Below are 21,228 nucleotides of genomic sequence, written 5' to 3'. Positions count from 1 at the left end.
AGTAAAGGTCACTTTTTTCCATCACTTTTATGCTTCTATTAATACATAACACCATCACTGAATTCCCTATAGCCAACTCAGAAATTCTGAGATAAACAAATGTTCAACACTTTAAGTAAAAGAGTTGAGCGATAAAAGCTGTAGTGGCAAAATAAAAATTGTCTACTAAAGGTGTAACTATGGCAATTGGATCATGCCTCCACCTACATAGACAGAAACACACTTTATCTCTCAGTATCGGAGGGCTGCTGACCCTTGATACCTGGGGACACAGGTCAGAAGAGGTCATCACTGAGAACTCGGGTCCTTCACAGGAACACTCTAGGGAGAGAGTAGGGACCCTGGAAAATGAATGATTTTGCAAACAAAGAGACAAGCCCCCTCCACAGTAGAATTCTGAAGTTCAGGATGTGTTAAGCCTGCTCACATGAGTGATCCCAGAAAGTTTGGGCTGAGGACACTGTCATTCCAGATGAAAAGTGCTATTAGAGGTGAAAACTATACCTTGTGAGTGAGGCAGTGTTGGAAATACAATTATCTTTGTTTAGAATCTTCACATTTAAGTGCACTAGAAAGAACCAGGATTCCTGGTGGGGGTAGTGGCACAGTCTGTAGAGGACTATAGATCTACCATAAAAAAAAAGGTGGAAAGAAACAGAGATGTCTAGTATATTATTCCTGACTGTCAACTTGAAGAAAAAAGTCACAACCTAAAAGTTGAGAGTTACGTTTTATTTGGTAGGAATTCAGGGGACAGTATTTCAAGTCACCCAGAGAGAAGTGCTCCAAGGAATTGGGGGTAGAGGCCAGGTTATATAGAAGTTTGCAAGAATGGGCAGGTAGCTTGAACCTCAAAGGTATTTTTGTGAAGTAGAGAAAACCAGATATCTCAAGGTAAGAAATTAGCACTTTGCTCTGTATGTGAAGGTGCAAGAGTCTGAGTTCACTGAAATCATTCTGTTCATGCATCTCACCTATCCTGGGGCCATGAGCCTTCCATTTTTCACATCCTGAGTTCCCTTGGGTTCATCTTAGGGAGTGGCTCCAATCTGATAGCTGTCAGACCAGGGGTATATTCCTCCTTCCTGAGCACCATGCTAAGTCGCTTTAGTCGTGTCTGACTCTGTGTGACCCCATAGACAGCAGCCCACCAGGCTCCTCCGTCCCTGGGATTCTCCAGGCAGGAACACTGAAGTGGGTTGCCATTTCCATCTCCAAGGCATGAAAGTGAAAGGTGAAAGTGACATCGCTCAGTCGTGTCCGACTCCTAGCGACCCCATGGGCTGCAGCCCACCAGGCTCCTCCATCCCTGGGATTTTCCAGGCAAGAGTACTGGAGTGGGTTGCCAGTGCGGCTGGAAACTCTGATGACTGTGTCATCCTGGTTTACTGATATGGTGGGAAACACCCCATTCCTCATGACCTGTGGTCCCGTGAAATGAAACCTCAGGAACCTGAATGAATGTTCTCAAAAGAACAGAAACACCCGATTAGCTCATGCACTAATACTCACAAGCTTCTGCTCTGATTAAAACAGAAAACAAAATACAGAAACCTATAGGGGCTGAGGGACTCTGACCTCCTATGTACAAGGTAAGGAGAGAAAAAATGCAGTTCAGAGTCAAGGAAAAATTTTGTTCCTGACACAAAGAAAAGGAATCTTTACATATTTTAAAACATGTACATAAGTATGTACATGTGTGTAAGTCTTTACATACCTAGATAATGTCAGCCTTTATTTAATTTCTCATGTATATGGTATCCATTTGGAGTGACAAATACAAGGTTTAAGGGGAAAACTGAACTTCTATTGTAAAAATTAAAACTATAGATTCATTACATTTTCTGGGTCAAATAGAAAATGTCTAAATGAAAACACAAAATGGACGTGAGAAAACATTTTCAGAAAACTTCTGAAAATGAGTACTGTCTTCCCTATTGAAAGCCTTGCTTTAAGTTTACTATTCCCTTTGAATAATAACTGCACTTGCATCCCTTCCATTATCCTCGGGAGTAAGAGAGAACACAGACACAAATAAGGGAATTTCAGAGAACACAACTGTTGCCAACCAATAGCCTGGGATGTGTCTATTTAGGCAGAATTGAGAACTATTAAAGAAATCTAATTGTAATTCAGGAATTAACCACGATGTGTATGTGCGTGTGTGTGCGTGCATGTGTGTGTGTGTGCGTTTGCTTAGACAGTGGGGAAGGGCTTCAGTTTAGCCTAGATCTATCAAATCTCTGCCTCAATTTACAGACTTGTCTTTACATTGCTTCTCTCCAACTGACAAATGAGAGGGCTCTCTAATTCATATGTGAAAGAAGTTTTGTTCCTTTTCTTCTTCCTTCAGCATTTGGGGCCCCTTTTGGGGGCACGACTACATGTACAATTTTTGGTCTCACCTGGCCATCTTTGTGGAGGCTTCCCAAGTGACACCAGTGGTAAAGAACCTGCCTGCCAAACCAGGAGACATAAAGACCAGGGTGTGATGCCTGGGTCAGGAAGATTCCCTGGAAGAGGAAATGGTAACCCACTCCAGTATTCTTGCCTGGAGAATCCCATGGGCAGACAGACGTGACAGAAGCGACTTAGCACGTGCACATGGCTGTCTTTGAGACTGTTGGACAACTTTCAAATATTATGATTCCTTCCATTTTTTGGTTGACCTTCTTTAGATTTAACTTACACTTTGCCATAGCGTCAGCAAAAGAGGCATTTGTCTATATTCTCTTTCATGGACTTCAAAGTTATATTTGTTTTATTTTTGTCCACAAACAGCCATCAAGTTTTGTCTTTCAGGAAAGTTGACATGAGAAACAAAAAATCTCTCATCTTAAAAATCACAGAAAATATGGTGACGCCCTCTGCCATTCTTTTCCTTCCTTTTTCATTAACCCTAGGATGAAATGTAAAGGAACACAGCAGGAGAGAGACAAACTGGCCAGTAAATCAATATGCAGAAAATAAGTTCTTAAATTTTTTTTGCTGTTCTTTAAATTTAAAACAAAACATCAAGAATAAGTATAGAAACAAGGCTATGTCTCCCTGACACAGCCTGGGCCTCACTGCTCTGCATTCTGAGCACGAGACAGAGATGGATCAACAAGACAGCCCAACAGAAAGATGTAGACTGAATGAACAACCGAAGTGCACTGATTTCTGTGACAGAAGCTTTTGATATTACATTACATCATCACTGAATTCCCTATACCCGACGCAGAAATTCTGAGCAAAACAAATCTTGAACACTTTAAGTAAAAGACTTGAACGATAAAAGCTGTAGTGGCCAAATAAAAATTGTCTACCAAAGGTGTAACAATTGCCATTGGATAATGCCTCCACGTACTTAGCTCTCCGCACTTTATCTCTCAGCATTTGAGGGCTGCTGACACTTGATACCTGGGGACATGGATCAGGAGAAAAGGAGGTCATCACTGAGAACTCCCCTCCTTCACACAAACACTGCATGGGAGAGGGTGGGGATGCTGGAAGATGAATGATTTTGCAAACAAAGAGACAAGTCCTTCCACAGTAGAATTCTGAAGTTCTCAGGATGCAGTTAGCCTGCCCTCATGGGTGAGACCCAGAGAGTTTGGTTGAGGACACTGTCATTCCAGAGGAAAAGTGCTACTAGAGGTGATAACCACCTTGTGAGTGAGGTGGTGCTGGAAAGACAATTAATTATCTTGGAATTAGAATCTTCAGACCTACATGCACCAGAAAAGAAGCAGGGTTCCTGGTGGGAATATTGGCACAGCCTGTGCAAGACTATAAAAGTGAAAGTGAAGTCTCTCAGTCATGTCCGACTCTTTGCAACTCCAAGGACTGTAGCCTACTACGTTCCTCCGTACATGGGCTTTTCTAGGCAAGAATACTAGAGTGGGATGCCATTTTCTTCTCCAGTAGATCTACCATAAAAAGCAGGTTGAAAGAAACCGTCATGTCTTGTATATTGTTCCTGACTGTTGATCTGGAGCCTATTATACACAGTGAAGTAAGTCAGAAAGAAAAACAACAAAAGAGACATAGATGCAAGGAACAGAATTTTGGACTCCGTGTGAGAAGGTGAGGGTGGGATGATTTGAGAGAATAGCATTGAAATATGTAATATACCGTATGTGACGTAGATCGCCAGTCCCGGTGTTATGAATGTGACACGGCGCTCAGGGTTGGTGCGCTGGGACCACACTGAGGGAATGGGACAGGGAGGGTGGCAGGAGGGGTGTTCAGGATGGGGGACACATGTACGCCCATGGGTGATTCATGTCAGTGTATGGCAAAACCCACTACAATATTGTAAAGTAAGTAGCCTCCAATTAAAATAAATAAGTTAATTTAAAAAACATAAAGAAATAATGACAACCTAAAAGTTGAAAGTTATGCTTTATTTGATGGGAATTCGGCAGGCAGTATATCAATTCACCCTGAGAGATTGCTCCAAGGAGGAGAGGGGAAGAGTCAGGTTATATAGGAGTTTGCAAGAAAGGGGAGGTAGTCTGAACATCAAAGTAGTTTTGTGAATTAAAGAAAACCAGCTATCTCAAGTTAAGGAATTTAGCACTTTTCCTTTGTATGGGAAGAGGCAAGTGTCTGGGCTCACTGAAAACATTCCTTTCCTCAATCTCAGCTCTCCTGGGGCACCTTTCCTTGCATTTTCTTGCATCTTGCATTTTTTCACTTCCTGAGTTGCCTTGGGCTCACCTTAGGGAGTAGCTGCAATTTGGTAGCTGTTGAAAAGGCAGAGGAACCAGAGATCAAATGGCCAACAATCAAATTCCCATCATGGAAAAAGGAAGAGAGTTCCAGAAAAACAATCTATTTCTGCTTTATTGACTATGACAAAGCCTTTGACTGTGTGGATCACAATAAACTCTAGAATATTCTGAAAGAGATGGGAAACCTAGACCACCTGACCTGCCTCTTTAGAGACCTATATGCAGGTCAGGAAGCAACAGTTAGAACTGGACATGGAACAACAGACTGGTTCCAAATAGGAAAAGGAGTACATCAAGGCTGTATGTTGTCACCCTGCTTATTTATCTTATATGCAGAGGACAGCGTGAGAAATGCTGGGCTGGAAGAAGCACAAGCTGGATTCAAGAATCCTGGGAGAAATATCAATAACCTCAGATATGCAGATGACACCAACCCTTATGGCAGAAAGTGAAGAGGAACTAAAAAGCCTCTTGATGAAAGTGAAGAGGAGAGTGAAAACGTTGGCTTAAAGCTCAACATTCAGAAAACGAAGATCATGGCATCTGGTCCCATCACTTCATGGGAAATAGATGGGGAAACAGTGTCAGACTTTATTTTTTGGGGCTCCAAAATCACTGCAGATGGTGATTGCAGCCATGAAATTAAAAGACGCTTACTCCTTGGAAGGAAAGTTATGACCAACCCAGATAGCATAGTAAAAAGCAGAGACATTACTTGGCCAATAAAAGTCCGTCTAGTCAAGGCTATGGTTTTTCCTGTGGTCATGTATGGATTTGAGTGTTGGATTGTGAAGAAAGCTGAGCGCCAAAGAATTGATGCTTTTGAACTGCGGCGTTGGAGAAGACTCTTGAGAGTTTCTTGGACTACAAGGAGATCCAAGTCCATCCTAAAGGAGATCAGTCTTGGGTGTTCTTTGGAAGGACTGATGCCAAAGCTGAAACTCCAATACTTTGGCCACCACATGTGAAGAGTTGACTCACTGGAAAAGACTCTGATGCTGGGAGGGATTGGGAGCAGGAGGAAAAGGGGACAACAGAGGATGAGATGGCTGGATGGCATCACCGACTTGATGCACGTGAGGTTGGGTGAACTCTGGGAGTTGGTGATGGACAAGGAGGCCTAGTGTGCTGAAATTCACGGGGTCACAAAATTGGGACACGACTGAGAGACTGAACTGAACTGAGCCCACAGGTGTATTCCCCCTCCCTGAGCGCCCTGGAGGGCTGGAAACTCTTGATGACTGTGTCATCCTGGTTTACTGATATGGCGGGAAATACTCCACTCTCGTGATCTTGTGGCCCCAGTGAAATGTAATCTCAGGAACCTGAATGAATGTTCTCAAAAGAACAGAAACAACTGAGTAGTTCATTCACCCTTAATTACAAGCTTATCCTCTGTGAGACAGAAAAGAAAATACAAACATCAATATGGCCTGAGTGACTCTGCATTCCTATGTGTAAGATAAGGAGGGAAAAATGCAGTTAAGAATCAATGGAAAATTATATTCCTGAGATAAGATAAACAAAAGGAATGTTTATATATATTATACCTAAATTTGTACATAATAACTATGTACACATCTATAAGTCTTTGCATACTTACATAACTTCAGCCTTTATTTAGTTTCTCATTTAATTGATATACATTTACATTGACAAACCCAAATTTTATTGGGAAAATTAAACTTCTACTGTAAAAATTAAGAGTTTAGATTGACTACATTTCCTAGGTCAAACAGAAAATATCTAACTGAAAACACAAACAGGAAGTGAGAGAGAAATTTTCGGATAATGAGTACCGTCTTCCCTATTTAAAAGCCTTGCTTAGAACGATCATCATCAGAGAACCTACCTGAAGGTTCACCCAGACCCCATCTCAGCCAGCCCAGCAGCAGCCACATCTTCCCCATGGCCTTCGTGCTCTCTCTACTGATGGCCCTGGTGCTGGTCAGCTACGGCCCGGGACGATCTCTGGGTTGTTACCTGTCTGAGGACCACATGCTAGGTGCCAGGGAGAACCTCAGGCTCCTGGCCCGAATGAACAGACTCTCTCCTCATCCCTGTCTGCAGGACAGAAAAGACTTTGGTCTTCCTCAGGAGATGGTGGAGGGCAACCAGCTCCAGAAGGATCAGGCTATCTCTGTGCTCCATGAGATGCTCCAGCAGTGCTTCAACCTCTTCTACACAGAGCACTCGTCTGCTGCCTGGAACACCACCCTCCTGGAGCAGCTCTGCACTGGGCTCCAACAGCAGCTGGAGGACCTGGACGCCTGCCTGGGCCCAGTGATGGGAGAGAAAGACTCTGACATGGGAAGGATGGGCCCCATTCTGACTGTGAAGAAGTACTTCCAGGGCATCCATGTCTACCTGAAAGAAAAAGAATACAGTGACTGCGCCTGGGAAATCATCAGAATGGAGATGATGAGAGCCCTCTCTTCATCAACCACCTTGCAAAAAAGGTTAAGAAAGATGGGTGGAGATCTGAACTCACTTTGAGATGACTCTCGCTGACTAAGATGCCACATCACCTTCGTACACTCACCTGTGTTCATTTCAGAAGACTCTGATTTCTGCTTCAGCCACCGAATTCATTGAATTACTTTAACTGATACTTTGTCAGCAGCAATAAGCAAGTAGATATAAAAGTACTCAGCTGTAGGGGCATAAGTCCTTAAGTGATGCCTGCCCTGATGTTATCTGTTGTTGATTTATGTATTCCTTCTTGCATCTAACATACTTAAAATGTTAGGAAATTTGTAAAGTTACATTTCATTTGTACATCTATTAAAATTTCTAAAACATGTTTACCATTTTGTGTTATTAAATTTGTCCTTTGTTCTATTTATTAAATCAAAGAAAATGAGTTTCTTTACTCAAAAACTTTTTTATTATTATTATTAAAACTTTATTAAAGAATGGGTGGTTACATTTGTTTATTCATTCATTCCATTCATATTATGCATATACATTGAGTACCTACGTGACAGACTGTGTAATTCTCACCAAGGAATACAAGTGAATAAAGCAAATGTAGTTCCTACTGCATGGAAACTCTCAGTCTTTCAGAGAAGAGGACATAAAAACAGTATTATTTTATTTCAATTATACTAAGGACTGCAAAGAGAAGTAAAGGAAAAGAATGTCCTCACACAGGAGGTTTTAGGTCCAAATGATGCTGAAAAGACAAATAATATTATATATCTTTCTAAACTGCCTCAGGGCTTCCCTGGTAACTCAGCTAGTAAAGAATGTGCCTGCAGAACTGAAGACCCCTGTTCGATTCCTGGTTCAGGAAGATCCCTTTTAGAAGGGATGGGCTATCTAACCACTCAAGTATTCTTGGGCTTCCCTGGTGGTTCAATTGGTAAAGAATCTGTGTGCAATGCCGGAGACCTGGGTTGGCAAGATCCCCTGGAGGAGGGTTAAGCAACCCACTCCAGTATTCTTGTCTGGAAAATCCCCATGGCCAGAGGAGCCTGGAGGGCTGTAGCCCATGGGTTCCCAAAGAGTGCAACACAGTGAGGCACACGGCACAGAAAGGCAATGAGTTCTCTTAACTTAGTTTCAAGTTACCAAAATCCAGGGTGACGTTCTTAGATAGATGTTACCTAAACATAATTATATCTATAGTTTACCTAAAAGCACTTTTTTCTCCTTACTCTTAAAAATCACAGATGATTAGTTCCAGAGAGCCCAGGTAGATCATTTACATGGCAAAGGCACAAGAGAAATACCAATTCCTTCCAGAAAGCTGGCTTAACCAATTACAAAAGGCTCACTTTGAAACAGTAGCAGAGCTAGCAGAGGCCATTGTTCTCCAGATCTCTGGGCAGCCCCCATTCAACAAGGACAGCCCCTGAAAGGCTGCATGTCCTAGTGGACAGCCACCCAGGGATTTCCCTGCTGCTGCTGGGATTCCCTCTGCAATTCTTGGGCACCATATGGTAGTGGATGGCCACCTCAGGAGTACCCTACAGCTTGGGGATTACAGCCAGCAACTTTTGGGCCCCCTCAGTTAGTGGACAGCCACCTCAGGATCATCCAGCAACTTTTGGGCCCCACATGCTAGTGGATGCCCCCAATAACTTTCCATCCCCCCATCCTTTATCTTGGCACTCACAGGAGTTTCTCCCAATCCTGCCTGTCACCAATTGTTGGGTTGTACCCTGCAGGCTTACAAGAGCTATATTTGCCCAGCTTAGAGACCAAAGAAAGAATCTCCCGTCAAGAACAGAGACAGGGATACTTTAATGGATGGGAGGCGCTCACATGTCTGAAGCAAGGTCCTGGAGCAACAACCCCACCATGAGTGGTGCACTGGGGGTGGGAAGTACTAATACATGGTGACAGGCTTCATTCTGAGAGCAATGGAGGGGTGGGGAGTAGAGGGTGGGGAAGTGGGGAATGGGGAAAGAGGGAGAGGCACGTGGGTGAGGAGAGTGCTGGTCCTAGGGGTGAGATCAGGTGGGCTCATTAGTTATCATGGAAAGCAGTAGAGGGACACGCTCCTCACTACCCCTTTGATAAAAAAGATCAAATTTGGGGCCTGGGACAAGTATAGAGAAAAGCCAGTCATGTGCATAGGGTGTACTGGTGGGGCAGGGGATGTACAGAGAGTAAGAGAACAGTCATCCTGAGTGGCCTGACCATACATATATACCTTAATTTAAAAAATACTCTACTGCTAAATTTCACCATTGATCAACTGGACCTTCAAATTGTTTTGTTGGTGAACATTTGAACTATCCTGAGAATTACTGCAGTGTGGCACAAAGACAGTGAGTGTGCAAAGGCTGTTGAAAGTGGCATTGATAGACTTGCTTGACACGGGGTTGTCAGAAACCTTCAATGTTTTAAAAATGCAATTATCTGGGAAATGGGATAAAACAAAGTATGCCAGTACTTCCTCACAGTGTGGCAATTCCCAGTATGCTCCCCAGATTCACTGGTCCTTCCCCTGCACCAGCCATTCATACAGCTCTTTCCTGTTTGTGGTTCTGGCCACCGATTTTCCCTTAAGAGTGCAAAGCATAGTCACTCAGTCGTGCCGACTCTTTGCCACCCCATGAACCACAGCCCACCAGGCTCCTCTGTCCATGGGATTCTCCAGGCAGAATACTGGAGTGGATTGCCATTTCCTTCTCCAGTGAGCCTTCCCCACCCAGGGATCAAACCTGGGTCTCCTACATTAGAGGCAGATTCTTTACTGTCTGAGCCACAAGGGAAGCCCTGACAGTGCAAAGCTACCACTTACAAGTTTGAGGCAAAGTTCTAGGCTTTTAAGAAACTTTTAAGTGGTTATTGTTTTTCTTGAGATGAACATTTTTGGGAATGAATGTCCTTGTTATAAGAGCTCAAGGAGGACCTTTCCTGGAAAGAACTGACACCAATAACTTGAAAAAGCCTGCTTCCTAAGCTTTCGTATTTTAGAGAGGAAAATACTCCCAGCTTCAGGCAGGACATGTCTTGGCCTAAGGAAGCTGCATGGAGAGAAAGGTCAGGATGTGTTTCTCGCTTCCAGGCTGCTTATCTGGCCAAGGTTGCACGTTCATCATTTACTTTACCTACTTTAACACCCTTGAGCCTTGACCATGGCATTCTGGCTAGGAAAATACAAGGGAAATCAGCGGAAATAGCTCCTGTTTGAAGGTGCATTAACTCTTTCCTAAAATGTACATTGTCAGTTCCTTGACTTCAGGAGAAAATTCTCAATGTCCCTTTGAATAATAACTGCACTTGCATCCCTTCCACTTTGACTGAATAGTAAGAGAAAGAAGTCACTCAGTCGTGTCCGACTTGTGCGACCTCATGGACTGTAGCCTACCAGGCTCCTCTGTCCATGGGATTCTCCAGGCAGAATACTGGAGGGGGTTGCCATTTCCTTCTCCAGGGGATCTTCCCATCCCAGGTATCGAACCTGCGTCTACTGCATTGTAGGCAGATGCCTTTACCATCTGATCCATCAGGAAAGTCTATAAGAGAGCACACATACACAATAAGGGGATTTCAGAGAATACAATTGTTGGCAACCAATGACCTGGGGAGAACCTACTTGAGTCCAATTGAGAACTAGTAAGGTAATGGCATACTGTAAATGAGGAAATTAACCTGGAAGAGGGAGAGAGAGACAGTGTGTGTGTATGGGTTTACTGATCAAGCAGCAGGGAAGGGCTTCAATATAGACTAGATCTCTCAGATCTCTGCTTCAGGTTACAGACTTCATCTTTAGATTGCTTCTCTGCAATTAATGGATGAGAGGGCTGACAGCTTACAGTAAAGGATGTTGGATTCCTGATCTCCAAAGAAGAAGATTTAGCTTTGGGACCGGGGACCAGGCTTGATCACTCAAGAGCTTTTGTATAGCAGGGTTTTATTAAAGCATAAAAAGGGACAGAGAAAGCTTCTGACATAGACACCAGAAGGGGGATGGACAGAGCCCCACTCATTAGCCTTAGCAAGGGAGCTATATACTTTTTAATTGGTTATTACAGTAAATCAAGAGAATGTCTCAAGGTTTACAGATCTTACTAGATCCACCCCCACAATATACATTTTAAGATAATGGGATTAGAACTAACAATAGAAAGATTTTACCACACCCACTCCCATAATATACATCTTAAGATAAGTCAGCAGGTTGTTGTTAAGGAGAAACATGTCCTCGAGCAAGATACATTGTTCTATTGACTAAGACAAAGCAATGTGGAAAAAAAAAGTTTTTCTTCTCCTCCTTGAGAACTCCAAACCCTATATCCTTCTGGAGGGCCCCAGACCTCTCTCTCCTCCTTGGGGTCCCCAGACTTCTTATCAATCTGCCTAGGAACTGACACTCTCAGAGATCTCTAATTTCTAGATTAAATACATGTCAGTTGCTCAGTTGAGTACAACCCAGTTGCAACTCCATGGACTGTATCCTTTTCATACTGTTCATGTGATTCTCAAGGCAAGAATACTGAAGTGGTTTGCCATTGCCTTCTCCAGTGGACCACATTTGTCACTTACAACCAACAAAGACAGCATATTTAAAAGCAGAGGCATCACTATGCCAACAAAGGTCCATCTAGTCAAGGCTATGGCTTTTCCAGTAGTCACGTATGGATGTGAGAGTTGGACCATAAAGAAAGCTGAGCACTGAAGAATTGATGCTTTTCACTGTGGTGTTGGAGAAGACTATTGAGAGTCCCACTGAATGCAAAGAGATCCAACCAGTCCATCCTAAAGGAAATCTGTCCTGAATATTCATTGGAAGGACTGATGCTGAAGCTGAAACTCCAATACTTTGGCTACCTGATGCGAAGAACTGATGCTTTGAAAACATCCTGATGCTGGGAAACATCGAAGGCAGGAGGAGAAGAGGATGACAGATGATGAGATTGCTGGATGACTTCACCGACTCAATGGACATGAGTTTGAGTAAGCTCTGGGAATTGGTGATGGAAAGGGAGGCCTGGCATGCTACAGTCCATGGGGTCACAAGAGTCAGACACCTCTGAGCGACTGAACTGAAATGGACTGTACCCCACAGGCTCCCAGTCCATGGAATTCTCCAGGCAAGAAAACTAGACTGGGTTGTCATTTCCTTCTCCTGTATATGAAGTAAGTTTTGAGTTATTTTCTCTCTTCTTTCAACACTTTGGGAACACTTTGGGGGGCAAGACTACGTGGATAATTTTTGGACTTATCTAGCTGTCTTTGTGGGGTTTCCCAGGTGGCACTGGTGTTAAAGAACCCACCTGCCACTGCAGGAGACATAAGAGACCTGGGTTTCATCCCTGGCTCTGGAAGATTCCCCTGGAGGAGGAAATGGCAACCCACTCTAGTATTCTTGCCTGGAGAGTCCCATGGACAAGGGAGGCTGTCAGACATGACTGAAGCACATTTGCACACACACATGCTTGTCTTTGTGACGGTTTAACATCCTTTAAATATTACGATTCTTCCACTCTTTGGCTGAGTTTTTTTTAGATTTACCTTGCCCTTTGCCATTTTGGCAGCAGAAATGTCACTTATCTTTCTTCACTTTCATGACGTTCAGATATATATATGTTTTATTTTTGCCCACAAATAACTACTGTTTTTTGCTTCCTGCTGGTGCTGCTGCTGCTAAGTTGCTTCAGTTGTGTCCAACTCTGTGTGACCCCATAGACGGCAGCCCACCAGGCTCTCCCGTCCCTGGTATTCTCCAGGCAGCAACACTGGACTGGGTTGCCATTTCCTTCTCCAGTGCATGAAAGTGAAAAGTGAAAGTGAAATCGCTCAGTCATGTCCGACTCTAGCGACCCCATGGACTGCAGCCTACCAGATGAATGACAAAATATCCAAAGTCTTGAAAATCACAGAAAATGAGGTGAAACCCCTCTGCCATGCTTTTATTTCCCTTTGTATTAACCCTAGGATGAAATGGAACGTAAGCTAGGAGGAGAGAGACAAACATCAACCAGCAAATCACTATAGAATTATAAGTTCATAAATCTTTTATTGTTATTTAAATTTAAAACCAAACATCATGAGTAAGTAAAGAAATAAGGCTATTTCTCCCTGACACAGCCTGGCCTCATGGCTCCGCATTCTCAGCACAAAACAGAGATGGATACACAAGTCAGCCCAACATTTGGATGTACTGCATAAACAACTGAAGATCACTGATTTCTGTCATACAAGTTTCTAATAATATATAACACCACCTCTGAATTCCCTATAGCCAACTCAGAAATTCTGAGGAAAACAAATGTTCAACAGTTTAAATAGAAGGTTTGAATGATAGAAGCTGCAGTGGCAAAATAAAAATTGCCTACTAAAGGTGTAACTATTGCAATTGGATAATGCCTCCACCTAAGTAGTATTCTCACCTGGAAAATCCCATAGACATATGAGTCTGGCGGACTACAGTCCATAGGGACGCAAAGAATCAGACACAACTGAGCGACTAACACACACACATGTAGACAAAAACATACTTTAGCTCTCAGCATCTTAGCTGCTGACCCTTGACCCTTGATACCTGGGGACACAGGTCAGAAGAGGAGGTCACCACTGAGAACTCAGGTCCTTCACAGAAACACTCCAGGGAGAGGGTGGGGATCCTGGAAGATGAGTGATTTTGCAGAGAAAGAGACAGGCCCCTCCATAGTAGATCCTGAACTTCTCAGGATGTGGTAAGCCTGCCCTCACGAGTGAGTGCAGGAGAGTTTGGGTGAAGGACACTGTCATTCAGATGAATCGTGCTATTAGAAGTGAAAACTACCTTGTGAGTGAGGCAGTGTTGGAAATATAATTATCTTGGTTTAGAATCTTCACATTTAAGTGCATGGGAAAGAAACAGGATTCCTGGTGGGCGTATTAGCACAGCCCGTTGAGGACTATAGATCTACAATAAAAAAACGGTGGAAAGAAACAGTGATGTTTAGTATGTTATTGCTATCGACTTGAAGAAAAGTGCCACAACCTAAATGTTGAGAGTTATGTTTTATTTGGTGGGAATTCAGGAGACAGTATTTCAAGTCACCCTGAGAGAAGTGCTCCAAGGAGGTTGGTGGGGAGGGAGGGGGAGATGGGGAGCCAGGTTGTATATAAGTTTGCAAGTACCAGCAGGTAGTCTTCAAAAGTATTTTTGTGAAGTAGAGAAAACCAGATATCTCAAGCAAAGGAATTTAGCACTTTGCTATGTATGGGAAGATGCAAGAGTCTGTGCTCACTGAAATCATTCTTTTCATGCATCTCACCTATCCTGGGGCCATGAGCCTTGCATTTTTCACATCCTGAGTTCCCTTGGGCTCACCTTAGGGAGTGGCTCCAATCTGATAGCTGTCAGACCAGGGGGTATATTCCTCCTTCCTGAGCACCCTGGAGGGCTGGAAACTGATGACTTTGTCATCCTGGTTTACTGATATGGCAGGAAACACTCCATTTCTCATGACCTGTGGTCCCAGTGAAATGTAACCTCAGGAACCTGAATGAAAGTCCTCAAAAGAGCAGAAACAACTGATTAGCTCATGCACTCATAATTACAAGCCTCTGCTCTGATTAAAACAGAAAACAACATACAGAAACCTATAGGGGATGAGGGACTCTGACTTCCTATGTATAATGTAAGGAGAGAAAAATGCAGTTCAAAGTCCAAGAAAATTTTGTTCTTGACACAAAGAAAAGGAATCTTTATATGTATTAAAATGTGTACATAAGTATGTACATGTGTATAAGTCTTTACATCCCTACATAACCTCAGCCTTTAATTAGTTCTCATTTATTTGATAACCATTTGGAGTGACAAATCCAAAGTTTAGTGGGAAAATAAAACACTTATTGTTAAAATTATAAGAATAGATTGATTACATTTTCTGGGTCAATAGAAAGTGTCTAAATGAAAACACAAAATGGATGTGAGAGAGAAAATTCATGACACTGAGTCCTGTCTTCCCTATTTAAAGCCTTGCTTTAGATTTATTATTCCCTTTGATAATAACTGCACTGGCATCCCTTCCACATTGTCTCATTGTAAAATAGAACACAGCCACAAACAAAGGGATTTCAGAGAAGACAACTGTTGCCAAGGAATAGCCTTGAGTGTTCCTATTTGGGTAGAATTGAGAACTATTAAGGTAATCCAATTTTAATTCAGGAATTAACAAGGATGTGTCCATGAGTGTGTGCATGCATGTGTGCATGGGTATGCCTGCGTGTGTGCCCGTGTGTTTGCTCAGTGAGTGGGGAAGGGCTTCAATTAGCCTAGTCTATCAAATCTCTGCCTCAGTTTACAGGCTTGTCTTTAGTTTGCTTCTCTCCAAATGACAAATGGAGGGCGCTCTAATTCATTTCTTGAATAAGTTTTGTTCCATTTCTTTCTTCCTTCAACACTTTGGGGTCCCTTTTGGGGGCAAGAATACATGTACAATTTTTGGTCTCACCTGGCCATCTTTGTGGAGGCTTCCCAGGTGACATCAGTGGTAAAGAACTCGCCTGCCAATCCAGGAGACATAAGAGTCCATGGTTTAACCCCTGGGTCGGGAAGATAACTGGAGGAGGAAATAGCAACCCACTCAGGTATTCTTGCCTGGAGAATCCCATGGACAGGGAGCCTGTCCACAGGGTCACAAAGAGTCAGACATGACTGAAGCGACTTAGCACGTGCACATGACTATCTTTGAGACTGTTTGACAACTTTCAAATATTATGATTCCTTCCATTTTTTCGTTGATCTTTGTTCAACTTACACTTGCCATACTGTCAGCAAAAAAGACATTTGTCTATATTTCTCTTTCATGACATTCAAAAATTATTTTTTGTTTTATTTTTGTCCACAAAACAACTATCAAGTTTTGCCTTCAGGAAAGCTGACATGAAAAACAAACAATCTCTAGTGTTGAAAATTACAGAAAATATGGTGAGGCCCCTCTGCCATTCTTTTCCTTCCTTATGTATTAACCCTAGGATGAAATGTTTAGGAACGCAGTAGGAGAGACAAACTGGTCAGTAATCAATATGCAAAATAAGTTCTTAAATGTTTTTTTTTTTTTTTTTTGATGTTCTTTAAATTAAAACAAAACATCATGAGTAAGTAAAGAAACAAGGCTATTTCTCCCTGACACAGCTGGGCCTCACTGCTCTACATTCTGAGCACAAGACAGAGATGGGATCAACAAGTCAGCCCAACAGAAGGAGGTAGACTGACATGAACAACTGAAGGGCACTGAGTTCTGTGATAGAAGCTTTCATTAATACATAACACCATCAATGAATTCCAATATAGCCAACTCAAAAATTCTGAGCAAACAAATCTTGAACACTTTAAGTAAAAGAATTGAGCGATAAAAGCTATAGTGGCAAAATAAAAATTGTCTACCAAAGGTGTAACAATTGCCATTGGATAATGCCTCCACCTACTTAGCTCTCCACACTTTAAGTCTCAGCATCTGAGGGCTGCTGACACTTGGATACCTGGGGACATGGATCAGGAGAAGAGGAGTCATCACTGAGAACTCCCCTACTTCACACAAACATGCACTGGGAGAGGGTGGGGATCCTGGAAGATGAATGATTTTGCAAACAAAGAGACAAGTCCCTCCACAGTAGAATTCTGAAGTTCTCAGGATGGTGGTTAGCCTGCCCTCATGGGTGAGGCCCAGAGAGGTTGGGTTGAGGACCACTGCATTCCAGAGGAAAAGTGCTACTGGAGGTGATAACCACCTTGTGAGTGAGGTGGTGCTGGAAAGACAAATTAATTACCTTGGAATTAGAATCTTCAGACCTACATGCACCAGAAAAGAAGCAGGATTCCTGGTGGGGATATTGGCACAGCCTGTGCAAAAACTATGAAGGTGAAAGTGAAGTCTCTCAGTCGTGTCCTACTCTTTGCAACCCCATGGACTGTAGCCTACTAGGCTCTTCATACACGGGATTTTCCAGCAAGAATACTAGAGTGGGTTGCCATTTCCTTCTCCAATAGATCTACCATAAAAAGCAGGTTGAAAGAAACCCTCATGTCTTGTTTATTGTTCCTGACTGTTGATCTGGAGCCTATTATACACAGTGAAGTAAGTAGAAAGGAAACACCAATACAGTAATATTAACGCATATATATGGAATTTAGAAACATGGTAACGATGACCCTATATGTGAGACAGCAAAAGAGACACAGATGAAAAGAACAGAATTTTGACTCCGTGCGAGAAGGTGAGGGTGGGATAATTTGAGAGAATAGCTTGAAATATGTAATTTACCATATGTGAAGTAGATCACCAGTCCAGGTGCAATGAATGGGACAAGGTGCTCAGGCTGGTGCGCTGGGACCACACTGAGGGATGGGACAGGGAGGGAGGGAGGGGGTTCAGATGGGGACACATGTACATCCATGGGTGATTCATGTCAATGTTGCAAAAACCACACAATATTGTAAAGTAATTAGCTTCCAATTAAATAAGTTAATTTAAAAAATAAAGAAATAGTGACAACCTAAAAGTTGACAGTTATGCTTTATTTAGTGGGAATTCAGAAGACAGTATCTCAAGTCACCCTGAGGGAATTGCTCCAAGGAGCTGAGGGGAAGAGTCAGGTTATAAGGGTTTGCAAAAAGGGGAGGTAGTCTGAACATCAAAGTAGTTTTGTGAATTAAAAGAAAACCAGCTATCTCAAGTTAAGGAATTGTATGGGAGAGGCAAGTGTCTGGCTCACTGAAACATTCCTTTCCTGAATCTCAGCTCTTCTGGGCATCTTTCCTTGCATTTCTTGCATCTTGGCATTTTTTCACTTTCCTGAGTTGCCTTGGGCTCACCTTAGGGGTAGCTGCAATTTGGTAGCTGTCAGCCCACAGGTGTATTCCCCCTTCCTGAGCGCCCTGGAGGGCTGGAAACTCTTGAGGACTGTCATCCTAGTTTACTTGATATGGCAGGAGATATTCCACTCCTCAAGATCTTGTGCCCCAGTGAAATGTAATCTACAGGGAACCTGAATGAATGTTCTCAAAAGAACAGAACAACTGAGTAGTTCATTTCACTCTTAATTACAAGCCTCTGCTCTGTGAAACAGAAAACAAACTACAGAAACCAATATGGCCTGAGTGACTCTGAATTCCTATGAGTAAGATAAGGGGGAAAATGCACTTAAGAATCAAGGAAAATTTTGTTTGACACAGCACACAAAAAAGGAATGTTTATATATATTATACTTAATGTATAATAAGTATGTATACCTCTATAAGTCTTTACATACTTACATAATTTCAGCCTTTCTTTAATTTCTCATTTAACTGACATACATTTGCTTTGAAATCCAAACTTTATTGGGAAATTAACTTCTACCATAAAAATTAAGAGTTTAGCTTGAGTACTTTTCTAGGTCAATAGAAAATATCTAAATGAAAACACACAGGGCAAGTGAGACAGAAATTTAAGACAATGAGTACTGTGTTCCCTACTTAAAAGCCTTGCTTAGAAAGATTATCATAGACACCCTACCTCCAGAGTTCACCATACGCCATCTCAGCCAGCTGAGCAGCAACCTCATCTTCCCCATGGATTTCACACTCTCTCTACTAATAACCCTGGTGCTGGTCAGCTAGCCCGGGAGGATCTCTGGGCTGTGATCTCTCTCAGAACCACGTTTCAGCAAACCTCAGCCTCCTGGCCGAATGAGCAGACTCTCCCCTCACTCCTGTCTGTAGACAGAAAAGGCTTCGGTTTTCCCCAGCAGATGGTGGAGGGTGACCAGCTCCAGGAGGCCCAGGCCATCTCTGTGCTCCATGAGATGCTCCAGCAGAGCTTCACCTCTTCCACACAGAGTGCTCATTGCTGCCTGGACACTGCCCTCTGGAGCAGCTCCGCACTGGACTCCAACAGCACTGGACGACCTGATGCCTGCCTGGGCAGGTGACGGGAGAGGAAGACTCTGCCCTGGGAAGAATGGGCCCACTCTGTCTTGAAGAGGTACTCCACGGAATCCATGTCTACCTGAAAGAGAAAGAATACAGTGACTGCACCTGGGAAATCGTCAGAGTGGAGATGATGGAGCCCTCTTCATCAAGCAGCTGTAAAAAAGGTTAAGAAAGATGGATGGAGATCTGAACTCAGCTTGAGATGACTCTCACCGACAAAGATGCAACATCACCCTCGTACACTCACCTGTGTTCATTTCAGTCGACTGATTTCTGCTTTGGCCACCAAATTCATTGTATTACTTTAGCCGATACTTTGTCAGTACTAATAAAGTAGATATAAAAGTATTAGCTGTAGGGGCATGAGTCCTAAAGTCATGCCTGCCCTGATGTTATCCGTTGCTGATTACTTATTCCTTCTGCACCTAACATACTTAAAATATTTGTAAAATTACAATTCATCTATGAGATCAGATCAGATCAGTCGCTCAGTCGTGTCCGACTCTTTGCAACCCCATGAATCGCAGCACGCCAGGCCTCCCTGTCCATCACCAACTCCCGGAGTTCACTGAGACTCACTTCCATCGAGTCAGTGATGCCATCCAGCCATCTCATCCTCTGTCGTCCCCTTCTCCTCCTGCCCCCTATCCCTCCCAGCATCAGAGTCTTTTCCAATTCATCTATACATCAATATTAATATATCATATTAAAATTTCTAAAACATGTTTACCATTTCATGTTATTAATTTTGTACTTTGTTCTATTTATTAAATTCTTATGAAAGAAAATGAATTTCCTTACTCAAAAATTAAATCCAATCCTCCATTTAATATTTTATTAAACAATGCGTGATTACATTTTTTATTCATTCCATTCATATTATACATATATGTTGAGCACCTAAGTGACATACTGTGTCACCAAGGAATACAAGTGAATAAAGCAAATGTAGTTCCTACTGCATGGAAACTCTCAGTCTTACAGAGAAGAGGACATAAAAAACAGTATTATTTTATTTCAATTATACTAAAGCCTTCAAAGTGAAGTAAAGGAAAGAATGTTCTCACTTGGGAAGCGTTAGGTACATATGATGCTGGAAAGACAAATAATACTATATATCTTTCTAAGCTGCCTGCAAGGCTTCCCTGGTGCTCAGCTGGTAAAGAATCCACCTGCTGAGCAGGAGACCCCGGTTCAATTCCTTGGTCAGGAAGATCCCCTGAAGATGGGATAGGCTACCTACCCACTCCTGTTTTCTTGGGCTTCCCTGGTGGTTCAGTTGCTAAAGAATCTGCCTGCAATGCAGGAGACCTGGGTTAGGATGATCCCCTGGAGGGGGGCTGGGCTACCCACTCCAGTATTCTTGTCTGGAGAATCCCCATGGACAGAAGAACCTGGAGGGCTATAGCCCATGGGTCCCAAAGAGGCTGCCACAACCAAGCACACAGTACAGAAAGTCAATGATTTCTCTTTACTTAGTTTCAAGTCATCAAAATCTGGGAGACTATTTTAGACAGACGTTACCTAAATATAATTATTTCTATAGAGTTTACCTAAAAGCTCTTTTTTCTCCTTACTCTTAGAGATCAGAGACCATTAACGTTCCAGAGAGCCAGGTAGATCACTTATATGGCAAAGGCACAAGAGAAATACCAATTCCTTCCAGAAAGCTGGCTTAACCAATTACAAAAGGCTCACTTTGATACAGTATCAGAGCTGGCAGAGGCCATTGTCCTCTAGATCTTTAGGCAGCCCCCATTCAACAAGGACAGCCACTCAAAGCCCCATGTCCTAGTGGACAGCCAGCCAGGGATTTCCCTGTTGCTTCTGAGATTCCCCCTGCAATTCTTGGGCACCGTATGGTAGCGGATGGCCACCTCAGAAATACCCTACAGTTTTGGGATTACAGCCAGCAACTTTTGGGCCCCCTTGGTTAGTGGACAGCCACCTCAGGATGACCCAGCAACTTTTGGGCCCCACTGCTAGTGTATGCCCTCAATAACTTTCCTTTCCCGATCCTGTATCTTGGCACTCACAGGAGTTTCTGCTGTTTCCTGCCCTGCCCACCGATCTGTTGATTGTACCCTGCAGCTTTTGCCCAGCTTCAGGACCAAAGAAAGAATCTGCCATCAAGAACAGAGGCAG

General features: G+C 42.9%; 1 protein-coding gene across 1 annotated transcript; it reads left to right on the top strand.

Moving 5' to 3' along the window:
- Window positions 1-6,459: 6,459 nt before the first annotated feature.
- Window positions 6,460-7,643, top strand: LOC112445660 (interferon tau-1). Its single transcript, XM_024989143.2, has one exon. The coding sequence runs from the start codon at window positions 6,627-6,629 to the stop codon at window positions 7,212-7,214; it is 588 nt and encodes a 195-aa protein (XP_024844911.1). The 5' UTR covers window positions 6,460-6,626; the 3' UTR covers window positions 7,215-7,643.
- Window positions 7,644-21,228: the final 13,585 nt, after the last annotated feature.

This window comes from Bos taurus, unplaced genomic scaffold (genome assembly GCF_002263795.3).
Source record: "Bos taurus isolate L1 Dominette 01449 registration number 42190680 breed Hereford unplaced genomic scaffold, ARS-UCD2.0 Leftover_ScbfJmS_2319, whole genome shotgun sequence".
NCBI classification, from domain to species: domain Eukaryota; kingdom Metazoa; phylum Chordata; class Mammalia; order Artiodactyla; family Bovidae; genus Bos; species Bos taurus.
Note: the sequence above shows the minus strand (reverse complement) of the source record. Positions and strands in the feature narration are given on the sequence as shown.

Coding starts and splice junctions, on each gene's coding strand:
- LOC112445660 (XM_024989143.2), top strand. CDS start 6,627: ATGGCCTTCGTGCTCTCTCTACTGATGGCCCTGGTGCTGGTCAGCTAC.